This window comes from Toxorhynchites rutilus, chromosome 3, assembly GCF_029784135.1.
Source record: "Toxorhynchites rutilus septentrionalis strain SRP chromosome 3, ASM2978413v1, whole genome shotgun sequence".
In the NCBI taxonomy this organism is placed as follows: Eukaryota; Metazoa; Arthropoda; class Insecta; order Diptera; family Culicidae; genus Toxorhynchites; species Toxorhynchites rutilus.
Window position 1 is genome coordinate 290,953,687 of NC_073746.1, and position 27,881 is coordinate 290,981,567.

At 38.6% G+C, this 27,881-nt stretch overlaps 2 protein-coding genes across 6 annotated transcripts; both read right to left on the bottom strand.

Moving 5' to 3' along the window:
* Positions 1 to 2,074: 2,074 nt before the first annotated feature.
* On the bottom strand, positions 2,075 to 17,543 carry LOC129777241 (protein pygopus-like). Of its 4 annotated transcripts, none has more exons than XM_055783402.1 (3): positions 16,750 to 17,543; positions 11,809 to 14,530; positions 2,075 to 4,126 (listed from the first exon to the last, which is right to left on the bottom strand). In XM_055783402.1, exons 2-3 carry the CDS (start codon positions 14,106 to 14,108, stop codon positions 4,006 to 4,008), a joined length of 2,421 nt encoding a protein of 806 aa, XP_055639377.1. In that variant the 5' UTR covers positions 14,109 to 14,530; positions 16,750 to 17,543; the 3' UTR covers positions 2,075 to 4,005. The 4 variants fall into 4 exon arrangements, with proteins under 4 accessions (XP_055639377.1, XP_055639379.1, XP_055639378.1 ...); XM_055783404.1 differs by lacking the exon at positions 16,750 to 17,543 and adding an exon at positions 14,897 to 15,017; XM_055783403.1 differs by lacking the exon at positions 16,750 to 17,543 and adding an exon at positions 14,695 to 14,818.
* A 2,979-nt stretch (positions 17,544 to 20,522) lies between these two features.
* LOC129774938 (sodium-coupled monocarboxylate transporter 2-like) lies at positions 20,523 to 27,233 on the bottom strand. 2 transcript variants are annotated; one of them, XM_055779038.1, is made up of 7 exons: positions 26,881 to 27,233; positions 26,422 to 26,812; positions 24,810 to 24,969; positions 24,406 to 24,746; positions 23,979 to 24,338; positions 20,848 to 21,513; positions 20,523 to 20,790 (listed from the first exon to the last, which is right to left on the bottom strand). In XM_055779038.1, the coding sequence occupies exons 2-7, from the start codon at positions 26,622 to 26,624 to the stop codon at positions 20,694 to 20,696; spliced, it is 1,827 nt and encodes a 608-aa protein (XP_055635013.1). In that variant the 5' UTR covers positions 26,625 to 26,812; positions 26,881 to 27,233; the 3' UTR covers positions 20,523 to 20,693. The 2 variants fall into 2 exon arrangements, with proteins under 2 accessions (XP_055635013.1, XP_055635012.1); XM_055779037.1 differs by having other exon boundaries at positions 26,422 to 27,233.
* Between the last annotated feature and the right edge of the window lie 648 nt (positions 27,234 to 27,881).

Consider the following 27,881-nt stretch of genomic DNA (forward strand, 5'->3'; position numbering starts at 1 on the left):
TTTTCTTTAAAAACAACTACTTCAACATAATTTAAACCAGTAGTTACTCAAATAATGATTTCTACGTATCTGAAGTGATCTGAACTTTAGATGAACAAAAATTTCGCCGCTTAACACACTTATGCGATAATACAAATTACATGAGACATTTATGCAAACAGTAGTTTTGGTACTAATGAACAATCTTTTCCACCACACCAAAGTGTTACAATGGCTAAATTCGTCTGTTATGATTTTTGTCCAAAATTCCTATGCATTCAACGCACTATGTGTTGTGTTGTCTATTTGACTTTGTTTGATACTTAGTACCGTTATCTATTACTCATAGTAGCACCGTATTGATTCATGAACAGGTTCACTAGACATCAAGCTTCGTTTAGGAATATTATAATCTAATGCTTGGTTCAGTAAAATATAAGATTAGCGAGGTTTCTTGCTGTGTTGGCTGAGAGCAGACAAACGACCACAAAACGTTAATACATAGAATTAATATTTTTGTACAGCGCTTTCCCATTAGACCTCTATTCCGGAACCCGAACGAGTTTGGAAATTTCGCAATCCGATCGAGATCGACTTTTCATTCTGCAATCCGAACGAGATCGACTTCTGCATTCTGAAATCCGATTTGCGATGAGCAAAGAAGAGTGTGGTTTCAGTTCGATTTTATGAAAACAAAGAGAGATTAATTCAAATAAATAAGTTACATATGCGAACAATTATTCAGGGACACTTTTCCAAAAATAACAAAAATTCAACAAAAAAAAACAATTCGAAAATCTTTACTGCCCTACGAAACACCGTTTCTTCAAATAGATGATTTGAATGATTTGATTTGAAGATTGTTTCTTTCATGTGTTCGCCGTAATTGGGGTCAACCTAATCCATTTTTAACTCCAACCAACGATCAAGAGTTCAAGCTTTTCGAGAACTGCGACGATTGAATTGACAGCTTGAGTCCTTTCTATGCTGCCCACGCTCAATTTGTGTTGATTGGGATATGCCAGCCTTTTGGAGGCGAATATCTATGAACATGACACTCAACCCGCGATGACAGATGTACAGTGTCGACATCTGGTTGCGATATCCGATATCAAATCATTCTCTATTAGAGGAATGTTCCAGTGCCAAGGAGAAGCCACCCCGCACGAAGCAACGAAAATATCGCAGCCGATAGTGAATCCATCCAAAATGACCCAAATCAGTCAATTGCATGGCGTTCCCAGGAACTGGGCATCTCCCAAACCTCATTGTGACGTATTTTGCTTAAAGATCTTGGGCTACATGCTTACAAGATCAAATTGACTGATGAACTGAAGCCACTTGACCATATGAAGCGCCGAAACTTCTCCGTTTGGGCTCTGGCGAAGCTTGAAGAAAATGATGGTTTACATCACAAAATCAACTTCATCGATAAAGCTCGTTTCCAGCTAAATTGCTTTGTCAACAAGCAAAATATGCATTATTGGTCAGATGCAAACCCACATGTGCTCCAGGCAACACCATTCCATCCGCAAATTTGGGCCGTACTTCCTCGTCGATGAGATCGACCGTCATGTTACCGTCATTGGAGAACGCTATCACGAGATGTTGATGATGAAGACTATTTTTGGTCAGAATTGGAAGATTTTAACATCAATGATATGTGCTTTCAACACGAACGTGCCAATTGCCACACAGCGCACGTTATAATGGATTTATTGAGAAGTAAGTTTGATGAACGTGTTATTTCGAGAAATGAACCTGTCGATTGGCCGCCTCTTTCATGCGATTTGACACCATTGGATTTCTTTTTATGATGCTATGTCAAATCACTGGTCTATGCCAACACACCAGCAACTTGAGAAGAGATCAGAAACAACATCCAACACGGATTTTCAACATTCCGGTCGAAATGTGTGACCGAGTAGCGCAAAATTGAGTCCAACGGATCGATCGCTGTAAACGGGCTCGTGGTGGTCATATGGTTCATCAACAAAACTGATGGCATTTGAACTATTGAAATTTAAATCTTATAAAAAAAATGTATGTTACCGTTGTGGTTCTCATTATTTTCTAAAATTGTATGACATCTCACTGTGTATTGATTAAAATTTATTGGTTATATTAAAAAATAACAAGTAATGTTCACTAAAATCTATATTTACAAAAAAAAACTGAATAGTTTAAGATTACAATAATTAACTAAAAAAGGCTGTCGTCCTCTCACAAAGTAGAATTCGTTAATTGTATCATTCTTCTTCGAACCTCCCCTAAATCAACCTTTCGATCTCGCACATATTGCTCGGTTTGTTAGTTTACTTTGAACGTTGTGTCCTTTTGCGTGATTGAGAACAAGACGCATTTCGGATTCGTGAACCATGGCTTGAATATCGAGCTACGTACACTTATCAAGCGTCCATCTATGCCGAGGGTCCTAAAGTAGGAAGCTAACTAAATGATAGTTGTAAACGTACGCACAAATAGAACGAACGCGAAAGGCAATAAGCGTGTCGCTGGTTAGTAAATAATCTCTCTTGTTTTCATTGTTGTTGCGTTATTTATACAGTTATTAAATTAGTTTATTCCACTCAGCCTGCGAACTGAAGCAAAACGAGCGTCTTCCGTCTAAAAACTAGGTTCGGATTGCGGTGTCCTTTCCGAGATGAACAAGACAACTGTTTGCATCATATCATACAACTTAACATCGCGGAGAAGAGGTGTTGGAACTTAATAAAAAAAAAAAATTGAGACCGATGTTAGAGGAGGAGATACAGTTTCATTAGTTTCCTACAAAAAATCAGAAAACTGAGGCATGTTGTTTACTAGTTTTTTCTCGTCCATTTCTCGAGTTGGGAAAAGATTTTTTTTTGCAGCTGTACAGTCTATATTGCATTCATTTCGTGAGTTTTTTTCAATCTTACATAGGTGCAGGATTGATGTATGTGTTCCTCCTTTACTATTGTGTTCAACAAACACTGACCAGGCAATATTATGAATGTTTCAGCTAAACGACCATGATATAACATTCGTTATCAGCTTGCATTTGACTTGGAGTAATGTTTTACACATAATTTTTTACCCACTAATTGAATTTTCACAGGTTCATTTTCTTTATTTTCCAAAGTATACATTATTTCGAAAAAAAAAACGCTTTGTACAGACTTTTCTTATTTTCCAGTGTATGCTTATAACTTTTCGCTCATCAGGAATAGCGTTTATTAAATAATTTAAATATTTCACTTACTTATCAGTTATTTTTTCTGCTTTTTTTCGTTTTTAAATAATATTTAAACCATACTTAATGTGTATATATTTGAGAAGGCCATTTTTGTTTTTATTTTCTTAACGCGCTATAAACCTAAACTTTATATGATTTGCTCTCTTATCTCTCGCTCTCGCAACTTTTTGTTCCATAGAAAACATTTTTATTTTGCTTTTAGTCATTATATATTGTTCGCTCGCAACGGTCAAGTGTTGTGCTGAGGAAAAAACAACTTAACTATGGCGCTCTGCTTCCACATTTGTATATAATTATTTTCGTTTCTGTGTTTTTTTAACTAACTACTGCATTTGCTTTATTTCCCTTCGTTTCCTCTAAGAACACTATTATGTCGCTGTTTTCTTCAACTCTCTTCCATGTTTCTGCTTTTGTTATCAATCAATATCCTTGACAGCGAAATTAGCTATTTCTAATGGTTTCAAAACTTCCCTGGAAGAACCATTCTCCCCAATCAAGCGTCATCATGCATGCTAGACACACATTCGCTCTATTTATACAAAACATGTGCATGAATTCTATTTACAAGCTTACTCTTAGCCGCAACGGATAAAATCTGTCTTCTTCGCATCGTATGACCACCATACCACCAACCAAAACGCCCAAACAATAATTCCAAATAGCAGCCGCATTTTGTAGCGCTCATTCGATTTCCAACCGAACCAAAGAAGCAGTTGGAGCTGATCGTTCATCTTGTCTATTTGCTTCTTCTGCTGCTGCTGCTGTTGTTGCCGCTGCTTGATGGTTGACTACGGCTTGAATTTTACCAGCGGTATGTTTTTGGAAGACAGACACTTGTCGCAGCACCACTCGGCATACACTTCATTGTGGATAAAGTTGAAGGCCGCATCCGTTAGTCCGCTGCACGTTCTGTTAAGAAGTAAGAGGAAAGCATGCGATTTTTTGTCACAATTCTTTGTTGTTATGCGGCTATCATCATTTTCATAATTAAAGTTTGACATTGACCAGAGATACGTTCCAATATGACCATAGAAAAGACTCCTAAGAATATCGGAAACAGATTGTGTTTAAAAAATCTGTGCTAAATGCATGCTATTCTTTATTACCTTTATTTGAAAATATATGTCCCGGTTTCACACTGTGGTATATTTTAACCCGTTAAGCCCCAATATTAAACCATTCTCACATGTATAGTAAGATCTACAAGAATTCGGAACAAATGAGTTATTTATTTGTCTTTACGATACGTTTCTCTGTAACGCTGTATATTTGTTAACACGTTCACGCCAGCGCTGTAATTCATGCTCCTCGCCATCTGGCGGCTGCAATTGATGCTTTTCGCTCCTTCGAACGGTAGTTGTTCCAAGTAGTGTTTGCCGATTTAACGTTTTTCTAAATAATTCACTTTCGTTGGCACAAATATGATCTTGCAAAAGGCTTATTGGTATTCGTTTGTTGTTACATGCTACACAATAACATAATAACCATGAGCAACAACGTAGTAAGGGTAGACAGCGCCCCCGGCAAACTATGAAAATGACGCCCCAAAAAAATACCACTTCATTCGATTTTTTCAATAACTTTCAGTTTCTGATATTTCGAGAAAGCTACTCACTTATACCAAGAAATCCTCAATTGCATTGCTTTGAGCAGTTTATCCGCATTTGGAAGGTTAGAAAAAATCATTACCAGCTTCGCTTATTCTATAGTCAAATCTTTACCTTGCATGCTTTAACTGAAGCAAAATGATCCTCAATTGCATATGAATCAAGATTCTCTGCTAGCGATTCATTTTCGATCGAAAAAAAATGCCAAGCCATTGAGTCGGTCTTGGTTCATTTTAGAACGCAGCCATTTTTACTTTAGTGTAAACCAGACTCAAAAATTTCAATAACACAGACATTATTTAGAAGTTTGCGTTCTTATAATGCAGCTTAAGAAATAAATTGTGTTTCACTTGGAATTTAGTCGCTTATTTTCATTCAATTGTAGGAAAAAATCATTAGGCAGTCTAATAAGCGCCAACGGTGGCAAATTCATTGATTTTTTGGGTCAGGTTCATCAAGCTATCATGAAACTTTACAAAGCCAATGCCAAATCCGGCCAGAATAGAGGAAGAACCTCGTGCTTTCTATAAAGTGGAAGCAATCTCTTCTTCAAGCATTCTTCCACATAAATTTGAGCATTTATAGTCCCTTTTGTGGAAAAAAGTTGCCACACGTGCAAATTTTGACCGCGACTAAATGACTTGTATTTTGATTTTGACATGTAAACAAAGCGTGCTCTAATTACACGACAAAAAAAATCACCCGTTTGTGTGTAATAACGTGTTAAATGTTTAAGACTACTTTCCGATACACTCCTTACACGTAAATGTCAATATAGAGGAATTCCACCCCAAATCAGCCGGCCGCTGACCCCATCTCAGATTATTTTGAAACTAGATACTTATGATGGAAACTACTCCAAATCATAATTTTCATCATCATATGACTAATTTAAATTACGACTGATTTTTTAAAAGGGCGTTTCAATGATTTTGAAGGTCTTCCTTTAAAAAAAAACCGTTACTCAAAATCCAGATGTCTGATTAAAATATGATGTTTCACAAAGTTGTTGAAAAATGAATAACCCATTTAGGAAAAATAACAATTTAAATGTACTGTTAAAAAATCTTACTCAAAAATTGGATTCAATATTTAAAACTTTTATATCTCAATACACCCCCCTTCGATGATTTTCGCGTCGTCAATTGATCAAAAGTTTGCGTTTACACAAGCACATCACTTACCTCAGTGAATCCTGATTCTTACCTTTTTCCACTAACAACTATACCTTCCATGATAATCGCTAGGGAACCATGTTATGCCTTCCCCTGGTGACTGTAAGGACGTGACCGGCGTCGTTATTGACTATTTAAAGTTCTAATCACCGCAACTTGCACAATGAGAATGGTTTGCTTCTCCCAAGCATCATTCAGTGTGTTCTTTGTGCAATTTCGCTGGTTCAGGACAATCACGAAAAGCAACTACGAAATGTACAGTCTACTGAAACTCACCTCCCCTTCGATATTTTCTTGTATATTTTTATTGGAAAACACTTCCAATTTAACAAAGGCTGATGTACAGTGGTGCCGTGATAAACTCACCCAAATCTATCTTCTATATATATAAAAATGGAGTGATGTCTGTCTGTCTGTCTGATTTATATAGACTCGGAAACTACTGAACCGATCCACATGAAAATTGGTATGTAGAGGTTTTTGGGGCCGGGGAAGGTTTTCGTGATATTTTGAGACCCCTCCCCCCTCTCTAAGGGGGGGGGGGCCTGCCATACAAATGAAACACAAATTTCTGCATTACTCGGAAATTAACCAAGCAAACGAAACCAAAGTTGGCATGTGAAAGTTTTAGGGTGCAATAAATGTTTCTATGATGGTTAGACAGTCCTTCCCCCACTCAAAGGGGGGGCTGCCATACAAATGAAACACAAATTTCTGCATTACTCGAGAATTAATCAAGCAAATGAAACCAAATTTGGCATGTGGAGGTTTTAGGATGCAATAAATGTTTCTATGGTGTTAAGATACTCCTTCCCCCTCTCTTAGAGGGGGCTCCCGTACAAATGAAACACAATTTTTTTCATTACCCGAGAATTAATCAAGCAAATTAAACCAAATTAGGCATATGGAAACTTTAGGGTGCAATGAATGTTTCTATGGTGGTTAGATACCCCTCCCCCCTCTCTTAGGGGTGGCTGCCATACAAATAAAACACAAATTTCTGCATTACTCGAGAATTAATCAAGTAAATGGGCGGGACGAAGTTTGCCGGGTTAGCTAGTAGTGATATAAATTTTTGAAATTTCAATACTTTTTGAATCCGTAACTATTTTTAAAAAGTAACATATAAAATAGAATCAACATGCGTTTCAACATAAAAAACTATCATCGTTTTATCCGAGGACCAACCGTTCTCGAGATATAACTAATTTAATATAAATAAAAACATGTTCGTGAAATATTAGAAAATGCATAGTGATGCGTAACATTACGACTAAGGTTCGTTTTGGAATATAAATGTTTTTAACACTCCTATACTCACGCGAAAAATCGTAACTCGTAAATTGCTATTGTGTATTTTTAGGCGTTGTTAGTATTTATTTAAAGAAATAGATATAATTGAATGAAAAAAAACTCCCGAAATATTTTTTATTTAACTTCATTCAGTTTTAATAGTCATTTGATTCAGCCACCATTGATTCGGTCTGTCAGTCCTATGCGCGAGTATAGGAAGGTTTTTATTAAATTCAATTTTTGTGTAAAATTTGTGTAAAAACAGTTTATTAACATTTTTCCTAAATGTTTCAATTATTTTACAACAACTTTGACAAACAACATGTTTTAATTAGACATCTGTATGTTACGATTTTTGGAAGAAAGCTCAATGATTTTGAATGCGCCCTTTTAAAAAATCAGTCGTGATTTAATTTGATCATATGATAATGTGAATTGTTATTTTGGGTAGCTTCCATCAATGTGTACAAAGTTACAACAAAATCGAAGAGAGTCACGTCGAAAATTGCTGTTTTTTAGCTGATTTAGCGTGGAATTGCCGGAATTTCTTTATGTGCTAATTTAAAATTTTCTTGATAAGGGGAGCGGTATATGAAAACAGTACGGAAGAAAGCAGAAAGGGAATTATTTGCTTGAAGCGTGAAAGGGACAGACTGATGACGAGCAAGCTTGTGCACAAGCGTGTTGTGTTTTGTTTACAAACAAAACACAGTACACTTCCAAGATGGCTGCAGAGTGGTTTTAGCATATTGGCCCACCTTAGGGGATACGTCTAGGCGCCTTGGATGGATTTATATCACGTGAAAATATATGTAAACGAGTGAGAATAAATGGTCGGTGTTAAGTCAGACCGGACCATGTGACATTTTTACGATTTCGAGAAAAACGAACATGAAGCTCAGTGATCTGCAATTTTCGAACCATACAATTTTTTGACGTAGGACTACGTCTTTCATTTCTATACCGGGGTGTAAAATCAAAGTTTCGAAAACGAAAGCGTTACGCCGGAGACCGAGATTTTGAGCGTTAATAGCTCCTCAACAACTGAACGAAATGGTATGATAAACACTTCATTCGAAAGATAAAATGTCTACGCGTTCTATACTTGTTACTTTCTGATCCAAAAACTTGTTTCAATAGTCTTAAAATTGCTTTCAAAACAGGCTATTGAAATCACCAATCGGTATATAAGCGAGCACCGCTCGCTCTTCGTTTATCATGAAAGCGCGAATGAACGGTGTCACCAAGAGCCTGTTTGTGCACCTTAGGCCAGAAGGGTATCCATCAGGAGGAGAGTGATGCCACAAACGGTTCCCTGGGAAGATCTCGAAGCAGCCGCTACACACACACACATATACGAGCGGAATTCTTTCCGTTTGGATGCCATTCAGCATCGAGAAGGATCCGGAAAATAATCTACCAGTTCCTCTGGAAATTTAAAAATGCATTCATGTGAAAGAGTTTATTTGAATGTTTTCTATCCATGTAACACTGTGACCAAATATATTTCAATCAAGTGCTATTAACAGATATTAATCGAGTTAGCATTAACCACTGGTGGGTTTCCAGTATCGAGGAAAATGTGGAAATATCTAATCGTTACTGAAAATAATCTGCCAATTCCTCTGGGAATTTAAAAATACATTCATCTGAAAGAGTTTATTTGAATGTTTTCTATCCATGTAACACTGTGACCAAATATGTTTCAATCAAGTGCTATTAACAGATGGTTATCGAGTTAGCATTAACCACTGGTGGGTTTCCAGTATCGAGGAAAATGTGGAAATATCTAATCGTTACTGAAAATAATCTGCCAATTCCTCTGGGTATTTAAAAATACATTCATGTGAAAGAGTTTATTTGAATGTTTTCTATCCATGTAACACTGTGACCAAATATGTTTCAATCAAGTGCTATTAACAGATGGTTATCGAGTTAGCATTAACCACTGGTGGGCTTCCAGTATCGAGGAAATTGTGGAAATATCTAATCGTTACTGAAAATAATCTGCCAGTTCCTCTGGGAATTTAAAATTACATTCATGTGAAAGAGTTTATTTGAATGTTTTCTATCCATGTAACACTGTGACCAAATACATTTGGTTTTGTGATTTTTTAATCAATCGCAATAAACAGGATAGCTTCTGAAAATTATTCTTCCCCATCAGTAGGATATTTCCGTATCCAATATTGAATGCATAAAACCTTGTGACTCCAACGTAACGCTCTCGTTTTCGAAGTCTCCCAAATATTCATTCATTCAGAATGAATTCAGATTCAACTTCAAACAAATGATCTCTAAATCAACGATAGTCCTACGTCACCCTTGCGGTTATACCATAGATATAACCCACTTCCTGTTTTTTGTACAACATTGTTCTCACAAATGTTGGCTACTCTCTGACAATATTGTGACGTATCAAAATTGCAAAAAACATCAAGTCTCATGCCGAAAAAGGATAGCTGTTTGGCTTCTTATACGTACATGGTACACTCTGACTGAAACAATGAAAAACTTTTTGAGACTAGATTCACTACGACAGAACAATTTCGATATTATTATTATTATTACGTTTAATCACAATGGAACCGTTTAAGGAGGGACCCCGGTCTGGAAAATCGAAAAAAATCGGATTTTTGTTTTTTGCATCTTTGGGAAGCTTGTGCCCTCAGAAATGTTGTCCTAAACAATTTTTCAATATTTAATTTCGTTGGAAAAATACAACCTAAAGTATGAAGTCACCTCAAGGGATATAGTATTGCTGCACGAATTTTTATACGGGTTTTTCTCGAAACCATGTCTTTTCAACTGGTGGTATCGATATCTCAGGATCTACCGACCGATTCGGCTGAAATTTTTTATCAGCATGTTGAAATGAAGGGCATAAATCTAAAGGGTTTTTTTTTTATCCCATTTATTTATTTATTAGGCTCATTAGCATTTTAGCTGTAACAGAGCCGGGTTTTAATCGTGTACATGTACATATGTTTATGTTTCTATAAATTGTAAATTACACAGTAGTTAATAGTAGCCATTTAGGCGTAAGGGTATTCTATCTGTTTTCCATTGTTCAGCATACCGGACAGCGGAAACAGAGTTATTTATAGATCAGCAGCCCGATGTTTCTTGCAGAGCAGAGCAGTTGTATGGATGCATCGATCTTATTTCGACCATGGATCGATCTCCATCGCTGATGATGGTTGCGTGGACGTAGTTATTCTATAACAACACAAAGATGGTCAATTGAGGGCCCTGAGTTTGAAACTCACGATCGATCGCTTGGTAAGCGAACGCGTAACCAAGTGGCTACGAAGACCCCCCAAATCTAAAGGATTACATTGCCGTTCTTTATATCTAATCTTTTCGATTTTTTATGAGCTTCTAAACGGCGATTTTTCATGAAAAATAATTCATTTTTTAAAAAAATGGCAGTTATTTTGGTAATTTTTCGAATTTTCAAAAACCCCTATGTAACGGTGTAACGCTTTGTCCTAAAGTTTCAAAATATTCATTGGGATTCGCTCTGCGACACCTCGTTGCTTCCGAACCGATACCACCAGAAAGGTACTGATTTTCAGACATCATCTCCGCATCCTGCTGTCAACAGCGTATTAATCATTATCCGTGTACTCAAAAAATGGAGAATACATCTTCAAATATACCTTAAACAATAACCAACATACCTGTATACTTCACTTCACTCACTTCAGAAGATTTACTTCTAATACAACTTTTCAAGGCATTAGCGATACTATCGAAGGCACCACGACCCAAACTAGTTGTATCATTGCTTCGGGTTTCGAGAAATGCGAATGTGAAATTGTTGGCAAATCATTGAAGGATTTACTTAAGCAACACCGTTGCTGACCAGTGGAAGAATGTGACATATCGTGCCGTCTTCAAGGACCATAAATCGTCAAAAGCATGATGTGTAATATGATGCTATAAATTGATGCTTTTCGTCCCACAAAACACTTCAAACATTCAGCACGGAACAAGGAAGTGGTTTACTATCGTTCGCTTCTATGCTGTTAAACATTTCATATTTCAATTATACAACTTAGGATACGATAGTCAGTTCGACTGACTTGTCGAATAAACATGCACACCTTACGGTAAATAACTCAGAAAGGAAGATGCATGTTTTTATATATTTATAATACAGAAATCATTCAACTATTCATCTGTAAGGTCGTGTATACCAGAAGACAAATAATGTGAAAGTCAAAGCCAAAACCGAAAGATCAAAAACCTACCGACAAATTTCGGAATGTTCTATAGAACCATTATAGAACTCACTTCAGCGGATAATCCACATCGCGAAGCATCCGCTCGCGGATAATCGGGGTTCTACTGTATACAAGTGAAATCGAGAAGAGATCCCAACGTTAATTTCGCACAACCCTTAGGAGCAATCATCGTCAATAATTGAACGTTCATGTTGGGTTTGAAAACAATTTGAAAGCCAGTCATATATTCAAGAAAAAATGTTAAGGAGCAGAATGAACATACTTACCTATGAAACCAGAAATTGCACCCCGATTCGCACAAAATTCCTTGATCGTTGTCGTGCACCTCCTTATGACAGCCACCGCAGGGATAGATCGGAGGTGCGTTTGGGTTCTGCGGGTTGAACACTTTGGACTGATCTGGAGGATACAGCTTCCCCGACGTCACCGGCATCGGCTTGGGACCAAACATGCCCATGTGATGATGATGATTCGGAGGTCCATTCCCCGGCGGTCCAAGTCCACCCATGGGTCCACCTGGTCCCCCCATTGGCCCAGGACCGCCACCCGGGCCACCTCCCATCGGTCCGCCCATCAAGTGAGGAGATTGTAGTGGGCTACCTCCCATGCCGCCGCCCATTCCACCCATATGACCGAGGGGACCACCCATCGGGGGTCCACCCATGCTCATTCCTCCAGGACCACCAGGGCCCATTGGTCCGCCTGGACCCATCGATGGCCTATGACCAGCATGGCCAGGTGGTAGGTTCCCGTGCGGGGGCATTCCCATGTGATGATGCATGCTATTTGGTCCTCCCGCTCCGGCCAACGACGGTGGCATGTGAGGGTTTTGTTGATGGTTTCCAGGATGATTTCCAGGATGATTGCCGGGATGGTGCGGTGGATGATGATTCATGCCTCCCATCGAGTTTGGTGGTATACCACCCATTCCACCGGATCCCATACCGGACGGGTTCATTCCACCTAAGCTATTGTTACCTGGCCCAACACCCGCTGGATTCATTTGCTGTTGCTGCTGAGGTCCTCCAGGTCCAACGGAACCGCCAGGTACTCCTCCCGAACCAGGACCAGGTCCTACAGAGCCACTGTTAACACCGGGACCCTGCGGATGGTGACCGTGAGGTGATTGCTGAGGGATTGGAGATGCATGTGATTGTTGCTGCTGCGGGTGTGGTGGATGTGGTGGAAGAGGCTGTGATTGAGCGGCAGGCGATTGATTCCGTGGCTGCTGCTGGTTCGCTGCCAATGATGGTGACTGATTGGGTTGACTCACTTGAACTTGATGATTCGCATGTTGGGACGATAGTTGTTGCTGAGATTGTCCCGGACCCTGCTGACTATTATTCGACTGAGGACCCAGCTGATGAGGTAATTGATTAAGGTTCCCTGATTGCTGATTTGTCATTGCACCATTGGGTAAGTTCATTCTATTGTTACTGTTAACGCCGGCCACGTTCGGTGATGTTTGCCCCCCAACGGTTGCTCCCGCAGAAGACACTGGTTGACTATGACCAGCCGAGTTGGGACCTAGAGGAACATGATTTGGTGGACCATTTCCTAAAGGGCTGTTCATGGGAGGACCCATCGGTCCATTGTTCATATGACCGCCACTCGTATTCATCGGACTTCCGAGCATTTGACCCTGTCCACTATGAGGTGATCCCATACCAGGCATCGAGTTCATTGGACTACCAATGTTCCCTCCACTCATCGGACTGCCCACAGATTTGTTGTTCATTTGTTGCTGACTCATTGGTGACATTCCACCCATTGGGCCTCCCATTGGTGATAGATTTTGACTCATACCACCCATCGGACTTAAACCTCCCATTTGGGCTCCTGGTATCGTACCCATCGGACTCATTCCACCTCGCTGTATAGGTCCGTGTGGCCCCATGCTACCCATCTGTCCCATACCTGCATTCATGTGCATGGGATGACCCATAGGACTACCCATACCAATTGGACTCATTCCACGCATTGGAGGACCTTGTGGACCCCCTGGCCCCATTGGACCCATGCCATGATGAGGAGAACCATGCCCAGGTCCGTGGCCGATTCCATGCGGTGGCATACCATGCATTGGCCCGCCATGTGGACCTCCGTGAGGAGGACCGTGGGGTGGACCGTGTGGTGGTCCGTGATGGCCCAATGGACCACCCATATGGTGTGGATGCATACCCATGTGAGTCATCCCCATCGGAACGCCGTGGCCCATTGCTCCTCCGCCCATATGACCCATCATTCCCGGACCTCCGTGATGCATATGACCCAAATGAGGCGACGGGCTGTGTGTTGGTGTATCATCAAATGGATTCGATGCAACTATTGTATCACCATATCCGGTGGGAGGTGGTGGCAGTAAATCTTGCGGCGAGGGGGTCGGCGTTGCTTGCGAGGACCCAGAATTCGCATTGTTCGCGTTCGAAGTTTTTCTTCGCTTCTTCGGCTGGCTCGGCGCAGAAATAGGTAACTGCGGTGATTCCGATGGCGATTTAAAATCAGGTGGACATCCCAATCCTGGGCCTGGTAGACGATAAGACGCCATTCCTAGATTATGTGTCATATCTCTGATACAGACGCGCACACCTATTGGGTTGGCCGTAGGTGAGTGCGGAACTGTTCAGTATTCCCCACAGAATAGCCGTTTGAACAATGCCTTCTTCAAGATATGCTTAGAATTAAAACTACACATTCACTACACGCCACAGTCACTAGATTTCTACATGCGTTGTTGGATTACCAAATGTTATTGCTCTTCTAATTATTACTTCCACGGTTTATATTAAACTTTCGGGCAAACTTATGCTTTATGCGCTCCACATTATGCTATGTAGCAAGAATAGCTGTTTCTATTTGTTCGTTCAAGACAATTTACTATTATAGTTTCACTAGAGCATTTAGAACAGTATTCGCGGGGGCCGATCAGCTAGGCATATCATAGAATTGTTTGTTTCGCGTTCGCTGCATTGATTGTGAGATGATAATCTGTAGGGAGATAAAAGAGAATGTTAATATTTTTGCTATTCAGACCCAATGTTAGGATAGATTTAATTTATGTACTAATTCTACGATTCGCGCTGTTATCTATTCCCCGGGCAATGATAAGATTTCGTGGTAAAGTTATCAACAACAATCCGAGATTATCTCACTTTGACAGTCGTTACAGGTAGCTCCTTGGAATCCCTAGTTAGGTAGGCTACAATATATATTTTTTGAAACAGATACAACCATGCACATCAAAATAATCACCCAATGAAGGTTCATATCTCCGCACTTTCGTACGCATTGGCAGCAATGAAGCAAAGGGAAACGTGAAGAGAAAAAAAGAACATCGGTTAATAAACGTCGTACCTCGCCGCACACCATGAAATGAAAGATTCACCTCGCTCGGTAGCGGCAGCAGCAAGCAAAAGTGCTGCACGAATTCAATAAAACGTGCGAATAAAAATATTTTATTTTGGAAGGTGAGGGAGAGAGAAAAATAAAAATGGAAGCTCCTTCAATAACAAAATTTCGAACATTGGGAGAAGTGCGAAACGGAAAGATATGTCATTGCAAGTGTTGCCAAATAGTAACATAATATATTCATTTAGCAGTAACTGAGCAAATGGATTCCTCATTCATCTTTTTATCCTAATTTTCATCTTTCAATGCAAAATTTTCATCTTTCAAGGTTATTTTTAACAAAAAAAATGCCTGTCACTAATGAAACATTTTGGTAAATACGTATTAACTCCACCGGAACGTATTTTTTTAAATTTTTCTCCTAATGAAATATGTTCTGAGATCAATGTAATGGGGGTGAAGTCCTTAACTAACGAGAATGAGGGGCCGAGGCAGCCCCAAGCCGTAGAGGTGACGCAATATTTCAATGCAAAAAACTAACCGGGCAAACATATGCCGTCCGACGCTTGCTCATGCTCGGTCGAACCTAACTAAAACGATTAAATGAGTAAATTTTCTCATCAAAATTCCAACAAAATTTCTCATCAAAATTCCAACAAATTTAAATTCAACAGTCATTAAAACAAAATATTTAATTTTTGAAAAAAAACCTTCGAATTCCTTCAGAACTTAAAAAAAATATATATCATTGTGATAAATAAACCTGGTGACTTTTTACCAGATTAATGTAATCTCTTGAATTAAATTAGTAGATGAATGTACACTATCATTCAAGCTCCAACGAATTTCAAAACGCAAAGTGTATATGTGTCAATTACAGAGCAAGTAAAAACGAATTTGAAGGACTTGTACGCTCAAACACATTATCTTGCATGAATTTGTTAACGCTTTTTTACATGCCAACCGGCGCAGGATTCATAAGTAAATTTTTTACATGCGAAATTTTTCATATTGTACGAATTTGCACACGCTCATCGGTTTGTTGATTACTTGAAAAGAACAAAAATAATACTTTCCCCTAAAATATTAGTCATCCTTCTAACGGGTTGATTCACGTAACACAACTTATACAGCATCTTTAAACTTTCTTGTGTCGATTGATTAATAATCACCTACGCGGCTTGGGATCGCCTCGGATTCCTATCCTCGTTAAATGGGAAGTTCGCCACATTACATTGATCTCAGAATAAATTTCTTCACGAAAAAGTAAATTCATAAAAAAAAAGCGCTACGGTGACGTAAATACATAGTTACCAACATTTTTTCTGACAAAACTCATTTTCTATCCGATTGCTGATTTTCATTTACTTCGATAAAATTACATGTATACAATGAATATTGCCAAAAAAATAACCGAATAAATACACAATGCTATTATAAGAGTTAATACGGGTCACGGGTTAAATATAAAATTTTTTGTTGTGCTACAAAATTGTTATTTTCCTCATTGTCTCATTTCTGTATCGTGAATATATCAATATATGCTGTTTGAAATAAATCCGCTTCAGTGATTTAGACAATTCCTATCAATTTTTATCTATTCATCTCCTAACGATGTTGTACGATAGTGCCTATACAACTGATTTGTTTTGGTCGACCGCCTTATAACAATGCAGAATTTATATATATCGCTCACAACAAATCATTTTCTATTTATCACTCTACAGAATCTGGCATCACTCCACCAAAACTAACCTAACATTCTCGTCTACGTTCGAAAGCTAGATACAAATTTTGGTATAATAGAAAAATTATAATTGATAACCAAAAGAAGTGCTTTTCCCTGGGAAAGTACTTACAAATGCATTCTGTAGAGGCTCTTCATTCCGAACAAGTCACGCAATCTCGCTTCAATCTTTCATCCCGGAAGCGCTACACCATCGCTTCATTCATCTATCCGAGTCCTGAATGTTGCTGCCTGGCACTATCTCTTTCCAGCACACTTTCGAACTTAGCTTCAAATGAATCGAGTCAAAGCTCTTATTCACAACCAGCGGCTGTAGGCTTCTTCGTCCTTCCCCACCTCGCTCACTTGCTGGGCAGATGGATTACTCGATCAAAACATTACCCAATGTCCTGTCGCCTCGTAGTCTATTTTGCTACCGACCAAAGCCGCACCGAACACAATTTGCGTTCCAAATGCATTTTCTCCCGAATCACTGTTAATCCCGGAACAAAATACTTATGTCTTTCCAATTCTGGGACTGATCTCAAGGTGCTTTTGATTATTGTATTGGTATTATATTGCTCTCCCTATATACACATAAATGATCTCTGTGATGGAGACGAGGACGACACACACGCACCGCGCGAACGAAGATAACTGAGTTTTTACTACACTGGAAAACCTACTCAGCTCAGCTTATTACCGGTCTCACTGTCCGGAAAAACGTCTTCCCGGTGCTAACCTCTCGTTTCGCACCTAGTGTGCTCGACTACATAAACTATTCCCACTGGAAAAAACACTTTATTTTCGCGGAACGCTCACTGCGGACACAACACAAAATAATCGTAAACTCGAGTTTTTTTTCGAAGTATAGCATTTTTTATAAGGTTTTCGGAGAACCAAGACGTTTATGCCATGGAGAAATAGTATTTTCAGTTCAGTGGCGTTTGACTGGTACAGCGCGCTGTCAGTGTATGCGTATAAAATATCTAGATCAGTTTTCATCCAGACCTGTCGGAAAGTGAGTGAGCAATATCAGTGAAGTAGAAGGTTTAACGATATGTCAAAATTGCCGTTCAGCTGTTATTCGCGTACAGATCAAATCTTAGTCCTCGGGAGCAGAAGCTTATTCTGTGATATCTTCCACATCGTGATTTTAAAAATCGCTCAAAAGAGAGAAAGCTGCTATTTTTATACATATTTGTCGAAGATGTATATGTGAAATTCATGCTCAGTATGAACCGAATTCATTAAAAAATAGAGTTGAGATATTGAGATCAGTTTACAAAAAATCGTAAAACACTCAATCTACTCGGATTGTACATACGATATCCTTAAACTTGAAATTTGTTGTTTTTAAAAAAATGTATTTTCTTGTAATCATTTACATCGAAGCTACAGCGTTCCGAAATCACTTAAAATTTTCAATGTTTTCTATAGACTTTACTCCTCAATTCTGTTTCAAGTATAGATTTACAGATATTAATTCATGCTTCCTGTTTTATCTTTTCTTTTCGTGAAATTTCTTTTTTAAAAATTAAAAATAATCTATACACATAAAATTGTTTTGTTTGTTTGTGTGCTCAATTTGCGGCACCGATGGGGCGCATACTATGATACAATATACAATCCACTTCAAGCATGCTGACAACACCTCAGAAAGCTTTAAGATTTCTAGATGAAATAAGCACACTTTTGAAAAAAAAATCTGTAAACGTAAATTAACTTCCTTATATTAAATATGTTTTCTACGTGGCGGCAACACTTTTTTTTTATTCTTAAAAATCGAGAACTAAAATTGTATCTGATAATGATTGTTTCTTAGCAACGAGATAATCAAGTTTGTGAATTTCAAACGCGTGTATTTCTGATGGCACGGTTAAAATTTTCTATAATTTTTTTTATCCAAAATATATATTTTTATTAAGGCTCATGTGGCGTCAGCCTAACGGGGCCGGGAGTTCAATATTTTGACAATGTTTGCTTACAACTATGTTAGTAATATGTAACAGATTACTCGCGGTTGGCTCGAGGTTAATATTACAAGTGTTCTCATAATTGGGATGTTGCAGTCTTCAGTGCTCTGTACGTGTGCCCGACATGGGATACTTCCTATTTCCTATAATTAACTACAATTATTCGTTATTAAACATTAAAAAAAATGCATAGTAGATTTGCTTACATTTCGTGGTTTCTCGAGTGTTCTACCCGAATCGTGACTTTGTATTAATGCTCTAAATTCTACTTATACATGTGGGGCCATAATTTGGGCCCCGAACTCGATGTTCGGGGCCAACACATTCTCGTTATTGACAAAATGAAACACATGGGCTTTCCGGAATGGACCACGGAGTGGATCTTCTCGTACCTGAAGGATCGTTCCGCTTCTAAAATGGTTAATTCCGCCTACTCTCAATCATTGTGCATTTCTTCCGGCATACCTCAAGGCAGTGTTCTTCTTCCGCTGATTTTCAACATCTTTGTGAACGATCTCTGAAATCCTGTTGTCATCGGTCAACCTCTCTTTCGCGGGTGCCTCTGGTGGACTCTGCAGCATTGCAGGAAGTTAAATTTGGTGTTGACATGGTGCCCTCAAAGGCAAAGGCCGAGCTCTGCAATACAATTTTCTTTCCCAATGTTAAAGTTGCTAAAACTTACATTATAGACCCATTAAACGTAGAAATAATAATAGTATTGATATCAACACAATTTTATTCTATTGATTTTAATGACATGAAACGCTATGACTCAGGAATTTTATTGAGTGGTTTTTAAAGCTGTTTCGATAATTGTGAGTAATCGATTAGAGTTTGGTTTATATTACTTGATGGGAAGTGTGCGAAAACGATCATTTTCTTCACATTGTTTCGCAAAATTATTGATTTACGGACGAGGGGTGAGGGAGAGAGTTGAAAAAAATGAACGCCATTGTGGCAGTCATTTGTGCCTAGCTTCCACCTTCACCCTAATGGAATTTTATTGCTCGACGAAATTCCAGATACTCGAGGGGTCTTGCTTAACAATTGCTTGGATCCTTGACACATAATTATCCATAATTATCGTGGGTTGATAGTAGTAATACTTTGTAGGATGCTTACAATTCACGATGATTGACTCTGCCGGCGTCAGATGGTGACAGAAAGAATTGTTGAAATCGCGCCTATCGTCACGGACGTCAGGTAGAGGATTCATGACACTGCATTTGCCCATTAATAAAATAAGCGGAAATAATGAACACGATTTTTGTACCTGATCACGTCGAATTTCCGAAGTCGGTGTTTAAAATTAATTTTCGGTTCACGGCTTCCATCGAGCATAGCATTCTTGAAACAAAATGAATCGTAACGAACTTCTCAGCCTGAAAAGAAAAACATTTCAAAAAGAACCGCTGTCAAGACATTCCTAATCCGACCACTACGAGCGCTGCAGTAAAATACAAACAGCGTTTCTTTCACAATACATTCTGAGTACGTGTGTCCCGAGCCCAGACCGAACCAGGTGACCGACAATAAACTTTTCATCCAGCCCTCATCGCTCCCTGCAGATCGATAGTGAAATATCATAAATATAATTTTCAAACTTCGTTGCTGTCGTTCCTAGTGTCGACACTCTCCAAACGGAAAGTCCATTGTCGGTCAGATGAGACCGGCGCGAAAAAGAAGTGAAAATCAAGGGATTAAATAAGTCTGCGGTGAATACATCAGATTGCCCCACTGCCTCCTTCTAAGAAGAAAATAGTAACCTGCATGATCCGCAAACGAATTCCTGCTTGCTTTACTTTTTGTATTAAAGAGGCTTTAAACTTTGCAGTTTATTCGTCTCTAAAGAAATTCCTAAAGAATAAATAAAACAAGTATAATAAATTATGTAATTTGACATTCAGATTCAAATGAATATGTTTCATTGTAATTATTTATAATCTTATATTTTTAATATTTAGGACAACTCACTACGTGAAGAGTTTTTGAAAATTTCTTTATGGCATCACAACAAAGTTTCTCAAAAAAAAATACGGCGGGTTTACTCTAAAGTACATAAATTATTCAACTAAAAATTCTACAACAAAATCTGTAATTTTCATACGGCATGTTCATTATTCCCGTTTAGTTTTTCTCGTTCATGATTTGCTGCTAACGTCATGTTCCATCTCTTGGCCAAAGATTCGTCAGATTTTCTGCAATTTTTTTCACTTTTTTCTTGAATACTCTATTGTAATTCATTCAATACTTACCGATAGTCATCACTGGCTTTCAATGTCAGATCGTTCTTTGTTGTATCGCTCGGTAACATCCAGTGGACAACCGGAGAAATTAATTTTGACTGCATTTTCTCCAGGTCTTGTGAACCAGTCAAATAACTAACTGGTATTCCAATGAGAAAAACAAGAAATGTACCCACTGTTGAGTACCACACGAATGAGATGTTAAAAATGGAGAACTCAGAACTTGTACTTTCGGGTGCGTCATAAAGTTCCAACCGAGTTACATTGAATCCGTAGTCCGAGCAGCCCTTAACGCTTGTTGGCTGCGGAGGATAACTAAGCGTGCCATTTTTAATGGCAAATTGTGCCCCTGCAATAAGCCACGATACGCAAATCACGCTCGCAGCTGAGCCCCAGAGAGCTCCATGTTTGTTAGCCCAGGGCCATAGCATCCCGAGGCAGAATATTCCCATCACGGCACCCTGCGTAACGCTAGCTATCGTAACTACCATTTGAAGAATGTGACCGAACTGTTCCACCACCAGTCCCATTACAATGCAGTATAGTCCGGAAAAGAAGATCAGCGCCTTCATGGCGAGCTTGGCTGAGGCATCTGAGTGTTTGAATAACTTGAACGGCCGGATGTAATCTTCGTAGACGATTCCAGCCAAGGAGTTCAGATTGGCAGACATGGTGCTTGAAAAGAGATTATACATACGAACACATTACAAAATTATACATAAATATATTAGAAGGGTGGTTTTCTTTAAGCAGGAGAGTGAATATAAAAATATTAAAACAATATTGAAAATTACATATGAAAATTGAAAGCTTGAAAGAGAACATAAATTCCTGGCCAGGGCTTGACAATTTCGAAACTAAAATATGAAAATGACTTTTTTACTTCTTCCTTTCTCTTCAGGCCAATTTCAATTGCGATTGTGCAGACACTTTCACTTGACGATTAAAAGTGCGCAATTCATTATCATTTGAATGAGATTTGTGTCGCTTTCAGTTTCACATGAGAAGGGACGATCACTACTTTCAATTGAAAAAATCATTCGATTTCATTTCTCCAAACTGGATTTTCCTGCACAGTCTTTCAATTGAAGGAGGCATATGAGGGCATATTAGTCTTACAACCAGCGCCGACGAGTTTCATTCGAAATAAGACACTTTTATTCGATATAGAAATCTTGAATTCCATTTTTGAAATGAACGTGATGCGGAACGAGACTACATGAAGGTGAAATGACATTGGGCCTGAAAACGAACGTCACTTCACGGTGAAAACGAAGTGAATTGTATACAACCTTATTACGGCTGCCACCGTGTATGTAGAAACCGGAAGAGTTCATCCGGCGTGACAACTTTGATTAACTCGGTGTTATTATGAATGTCACGGAGAAAAACAGGTATATTTGTCTCTTGTGTTTTAGATGGTGAAGGTTAGTCACGCGGAATGGAACAAGTTTTATTTCGTATTTATTTAGCTTTTTTGCTAACATTTTTAATCTTGTCTTGTCTTGTTCAGGAAAGAAAAGATAAAGAAACAGCAATTTACCCGCTTGGTGGCATTTTTAGACGAAATCTGAAAAACAAATTCGATTTTTTCGTTTTTCCAGACCGGGGTCCCCCCTTAATGTTTCTTAAAAACAAAGAACTGAACTGATAATAAGTTTCAAACAAAGAAAAAATGAGTCTATCATTGCAAAGCATTCACAAGATACCGTTTTGAAGTTCTTTTTTATAATTTTGATACGTCTGAAGAAAATCACTTTTTGCTTTTAGAAAATTCCTTGAAACCCATCAGATGTTTTATATGAAGCTTATGTTTCTGATTGATGCTGTCCAGTTTCTGTTTAAATAACAGGAAGGAATAAAATTCATAATCCCATATGGGAGTAGCTCAGGTTATACTGATCGTTAGGTGGATAAATTCGGGGTTTCTATGAGTTAAAGAAGGTATTATTATTCGACAAAATTGTAGAAATGGTTCTTACAAAGTAATTCTAACCTTGACCTATATTAAATGCTTCTCACTATTCAAACGAGTAAGACAGAGCTATGAAAAAGGATATGCGAGATGTTCATTATTATACATAGTAGTCATGTTTTATCTCTAGAGTAATTTATAGAAAGAGAAAATGAAATTACATTTCCATATGTTCAACAACTACATTATTCACAAGCAACCAAGTATTCCTCCTCATCTTTGAACCAGCGTTTGATTCAGCAAACTAACGCACCAAACAAATGAATCATGGAATGGGTCCGGATAGTTGGCATTGAAATATCGAATCATCGAGGACATTATAAAACATATGCTAAAATAAATGGAATATTATCTCATATACTGTATTAATTTCACCTACATAACGTTCAAACGTCCGAAATTATGCAACTGACATGTCTCTCATAAACGGGAATGAACTATTTCACTTCACGGAGTTTATTTTTACACGCAACTGTCCGTGACAATGATGATAGACACAAGAAGATTAAGTGAAATCTAAGTGACGTGAAAGCGTACGTGGCAGTGACTTTCGTGATCAGGTCCATTCTTTTTATTGAGCGTGAAGAGAGAGTAGCACTACTTTCAGTCTGCACGAGTTTGCAACAAATTGAAATGCGATAGGTCCATTATTGAGTGACGATGTGTCAATTGAAGTGAAATTGTATGGCCTTGTTCCTGACATATAATCAGGGTGTAAGCTAGCCTACATGTCTCTTATCGGCATATTTTTATTGTTTCTCCGGGTCGAAAGCGAGTTTTCAAAATTCGATTTGACTACAAAATGTACCTCGCACGACCAAACAACATGCTCGATGTCGTGATCACCTTGATCACAAACGCATAGAAGAAAGTCCTGACTCAAGTTTAAACTATTGAACCACGGTTTTCTAACATTAGGGATAATCGAGTGGATCTTCCAGCCGCAGCTCAGTACGGCTGGGGAATCTGGGGAATCGTGAATCTGTGGAGGCCACATTCTCAGAATCCGTAAACCAGAAAACCCAACGCCAGATCAAAAACTATAACGCAATCTTGTATTCCGTATTTGACGAGGCGAACACAGTACACAGATCAAACAATTGAATAACGCGCTCATGTCGTGAGTAAATGTTAACATTAAACTCGTATAGCTAAACACACTTACCTTAATCCAGCGCTAAATACACACGAAATAAAAACTCCTGGCATTCCTTTGAAATTTCCAATCACATCTTGTACAAAGAATGGCAGTAAATTGTCAGCCTTTTCGACCAAATTCAATTTGATGGGATCACAATCGAAGTATTTAGCGAAAATTACGATTCCCGTGAAACAATTCAAACTAGTGATAACAATGAACCCAACGCAAAAAATCCAGAGTGCAGCTCGAGCGTGCTTTATGCTAGGAACGGCCACCATCCGTTGAACGCAACTCTGGTTCAAACCCAAATATCCCGTCCAGAGGAAAATATTACCAACGCTAGCCGTCCAGAACGTTTGACGGGCCGTGACATCGACTGTCATACTGATAAGGTGAAACAAATTGCATTATTAGCATGCCACTTAGATCCGCACAATTACACACAACTAACTTGAATATTTCCAGCCGATTTCCGGTAGCTGCTCTCTGGAAGACCTCTACAAAGCCGCCGATTTTACACACGCCAATTGCGACCACCAAAAAGCAGGAGGCAAACATGATAACCCCTTGAACTACATCGGTCCACACCACCGCCTTGATGCCACCGAGCATCGTGTAGAAGACGCACACGCAGCACACGATCCCATTAATTAGGTGGATGTTTATGCCGGTGACTTGTGCGAACGCCAACGACGGTATAAAGATGAAAATTGGCAGGATAAGGTAGACGTTGAGTACGTACGTGATCGTCACGAATTTTTTCACGATCGGATCGAATCTATCCTCCAGATACTGGGAAATAGATGAATGGAATGTTATTCTTTTCCAAGAAGGATTTGCCGTCAAAATACCCACCTGGTAGCAGTTAGTTATTTGGTTATTATAAAAAACTGGAACAAAGATGTAGTTGATAATCAATACAATCACGATCATGGTCGGTGCGATGATCCAATACTGCGCTCCATACGAGTACATTTCAGCTGGAACGGACATGATCGAAACTCCAGAAAGTTGACTGGAATAGATTGTTGGAGATAATTATCATCATGAGTGCGACAACATAACAGTTCGGCTGAAAAGTTCATAAGGTTGACGTCTAGATGGCGCCTCTTGCAAAAATCTACTTGACTATCACAAAGCACCATGTTTCAATGGATACGTGTCAAAATTTGACAGCACTCGGTCGATTGGTTCGTGAATTACAGCATTGAGAGTGAAGCAACTTTTGTTATTGTGAAAAAAATGGAAAAATCACAAATCAATGAAAACGATGGCAAGATTGCATGAATTGGGCTTCGAATTGCTTCCGCATCCACCGTATTCTCCAGATCTGACCACCCCACCACCACTCCAGTGGCTATTTTCTGTTCGCAGACCTGAAGAGAATGCTCGCTGGCAAGAAATTTAAGACCGATGATGGAGTGATTACCGAAACTGAGGCCTATTTAGAGGAAAAACCTAAAGACTACCATAAAAATGGTATCAAAAAGATGAAGGATTGCTATAATCGCTGTATCGCCCTCGAAGTCAATTATGTTGAATAATAAAATTGAATTTTGCAAAAAAAAACAGTTTTTCTTTGTTACCTTATAAACTTTTCAGCCGAACTGTTATTAGTGGAAAAAGTGGTATGAATTTGGAATTCCAATAGTTGTTTTTTGTTAGGCTTGTATTGCAGTATTATGACATAATAAAGAATATATGAATTGCCTCCTTCGTAATGTTGATCTCACACAAAGGAAAATATTTACTGCCGTTTATTGATTGTTTCGTGTTCGTTCACACCCAATTCTGACTGATAACAAAAGGAAGTAACATATAAAAATGACCTTTGGCTATAGTAGGTATTTTTTTTCGTAACATTTGTTCCGTGTAATGATAAAGTAAATTGTACCAAGACTCACGATTGTTTGTTATTTGTTTCCGTGAGTATTCGATATAAACCGAAATTATTCTTACTCCCTCTACTTTGATAACATGAATCATCACATTGTATTGCATAATTTGTTGTATTTTCATAGTTAATAACACTTCCGTGCCCGTGTTTCGGTCCACTTTCAGCTCAAGCAAAATTTACGTTGTTCAAAAAATATATTGCAATGCAAAACTTCGATCACGAAAGTAATGGTTGTATATTCTAATAGTTTTTTTTTAGAACAAGTTGGTTTTGCTACGCTGAAGTGTTATCAAATGTCCTAAAAATGTACCCGGGATCCGGAAACTAATTGTCAGTCTATTTCATGTATTAATTTAATAGTTTGAAACAGTAATGTCAGCCAGCGAAGACAGCTAACGCAATCATTGACAATATTCATTCCATAATTATTCATTCCCTTCATAATAAAATAACTGTATCGACATATCTTATACTGTGAAATGTGAAAGCAACAAATAATTCATCACTCATTTATCATTCTATAACCGATTAACAATGTACTTATAGACGAGAGACAACGAATTATCATACCTTGCAATAAGCGAAACGGCGATGGGGAAAATTTTCATCTTGCGACCGCCCAACAGGTAATCATCTGTAGTTTGGTTCTTCTTCCCCTCGAAGAACCCGAAGTAGATTCCAATGGCGGCCGAGACGCTTAGCATCAGTACAAAAACCGTGTAGTCTTCGGTAGAGAACTGACCATGTGGATTGTCGGTTAGTTGTTTCAGCATTTTGGAATGGATTGAAAATCTTCGCACTCTAAACAAAATTGGACACACCTAATCCGTCTGCATATATTTTTATACAAAACAACACTAAAGAATCTCAAGCATTTCACTCGCTACTAGAGGAACTTGCACTCAGGACGATGAAACACAACTGAAGATGATCCGGGAGGATTTGTGTTCTACGTTCAGTCCTGAATAAAGAACAAATGAAATTTTCACCGTACCGACTGATATGTCGAATGATAAGCGGGAACCTCACTCTTGATTTTTTTTTGCAGGGCTTCTTACTCCACCGGGTTCAGGAAGCTCGACGTTGAGTAGAGTAGAGCGTATTCTTTCTTGATCATTGCTGTGTGTGAACGCCGACAATACTACCGACAATGCCGATGCGGTTGTTTTTATTTCGGAAAGGACACACAATCAGCAAATTCAATAGCGTAAAGCTAGTGTATGATTTCAATTTATGAATGAACCGTTATCTGCACCAAGTTGGTATTATTTAATAATTAGCAACAATCAGAGTGCTCGCGACAACGTTTCCCAACCAGAGATAATCACTTTAATTCGCTCATTGCCTAATTATGAACGAATGGTATTTCGATGTGTTTTCTAGCAAGAAATCAGTGTACAACTGAATCGGTGTCAGAAAGTACCTTCCACCGAAGCACTAGTAGTAATGAAATCAATCGATGCGAGCATAGAACACCACGAGGAATTGAGAATATCATATTTCTGGCCACAAAAATGCTTAGATCGTTTTGTGGTTTTCTGTCGGGTAAATTTGAAACAGAAAGTTGAAGGGTCTGCGCCTAGGGGCACGATCGGAGACTTGAAGTATGATGTTTGTTTGTTTTAGAATTTAATTGAATTCAAAGAATTAATCGTTCAAAGATTCGAGAGCTTATCTCTTCTTGTAAGAGTAATTATTATTATTATTATTTATTTATTTCATCCGACGTTACATGGTCTTATTGAGTATTATCTTATTCTAATTTCTTCGGAGCCTTGTGCGAAACTGAGCTGAAATTTCGTTGAATTCATAAAGATTAAACACGGCATTGAAACTACGCATGACTGCTCGAACTGGTTCATTACCAATGTAGTCCTCTCTCCATCGTGGCAGTCGAAAAGTTCGGAGGTCTTGAGTGCGTAACCAGGAATATTGATGTTCACAAGAGCCAGGAGGTTCGGAGCGTCGAGCTCGGCGTTCAGTAGCTTGGCAGTAAAAACGGCTTTCGCATTTTTTCTCCTTCGTTCCAG

What these genes read in the sequence shown, in the direction of transcription:
- LOC129774938 (XM_055779038.1), bottom strand. Translation starts at nt 26,624, where the DNA reads ATGCTGAAACAACTAACCGACAATCCACATGGTCAGTTCTCTACCGAA. An exon ending in GCCGTTTCGCTTATTGCAAG is followed by an intron (nt 24,970 to 26,421) that starts GTATGATAATTC and finishes AATCTATTCCAG; the next exon opens with TCAACTTTCTGGAGTTTCGA. An exon ending in GTATTTAGCGCTGGATTAAG is followed by an intron (nt 21,514 to 23,978) that starts GTAAGTGTGTTT and finishes TCTCTTTTCAAG; the next exon opens with CACCATGTCTGCCAATCTGA.
- LOC129777241 (XM_055783402.1), bottom strand. Translation starts at nt 14,108, where the DNA reads ATGACACATAATCTAGGAATGGCGTCTTATCGTCTACCAGGCCCAGGA. An exon ending in TGCAATTTCTGGTTTCATAG is followed by an intron (nt 4,127 to 11,808) that starts GTAAGTATGTTC and finishes ACTTCTTAACAG; the next exon opens with AACGTGCAGCGGACTAACGG.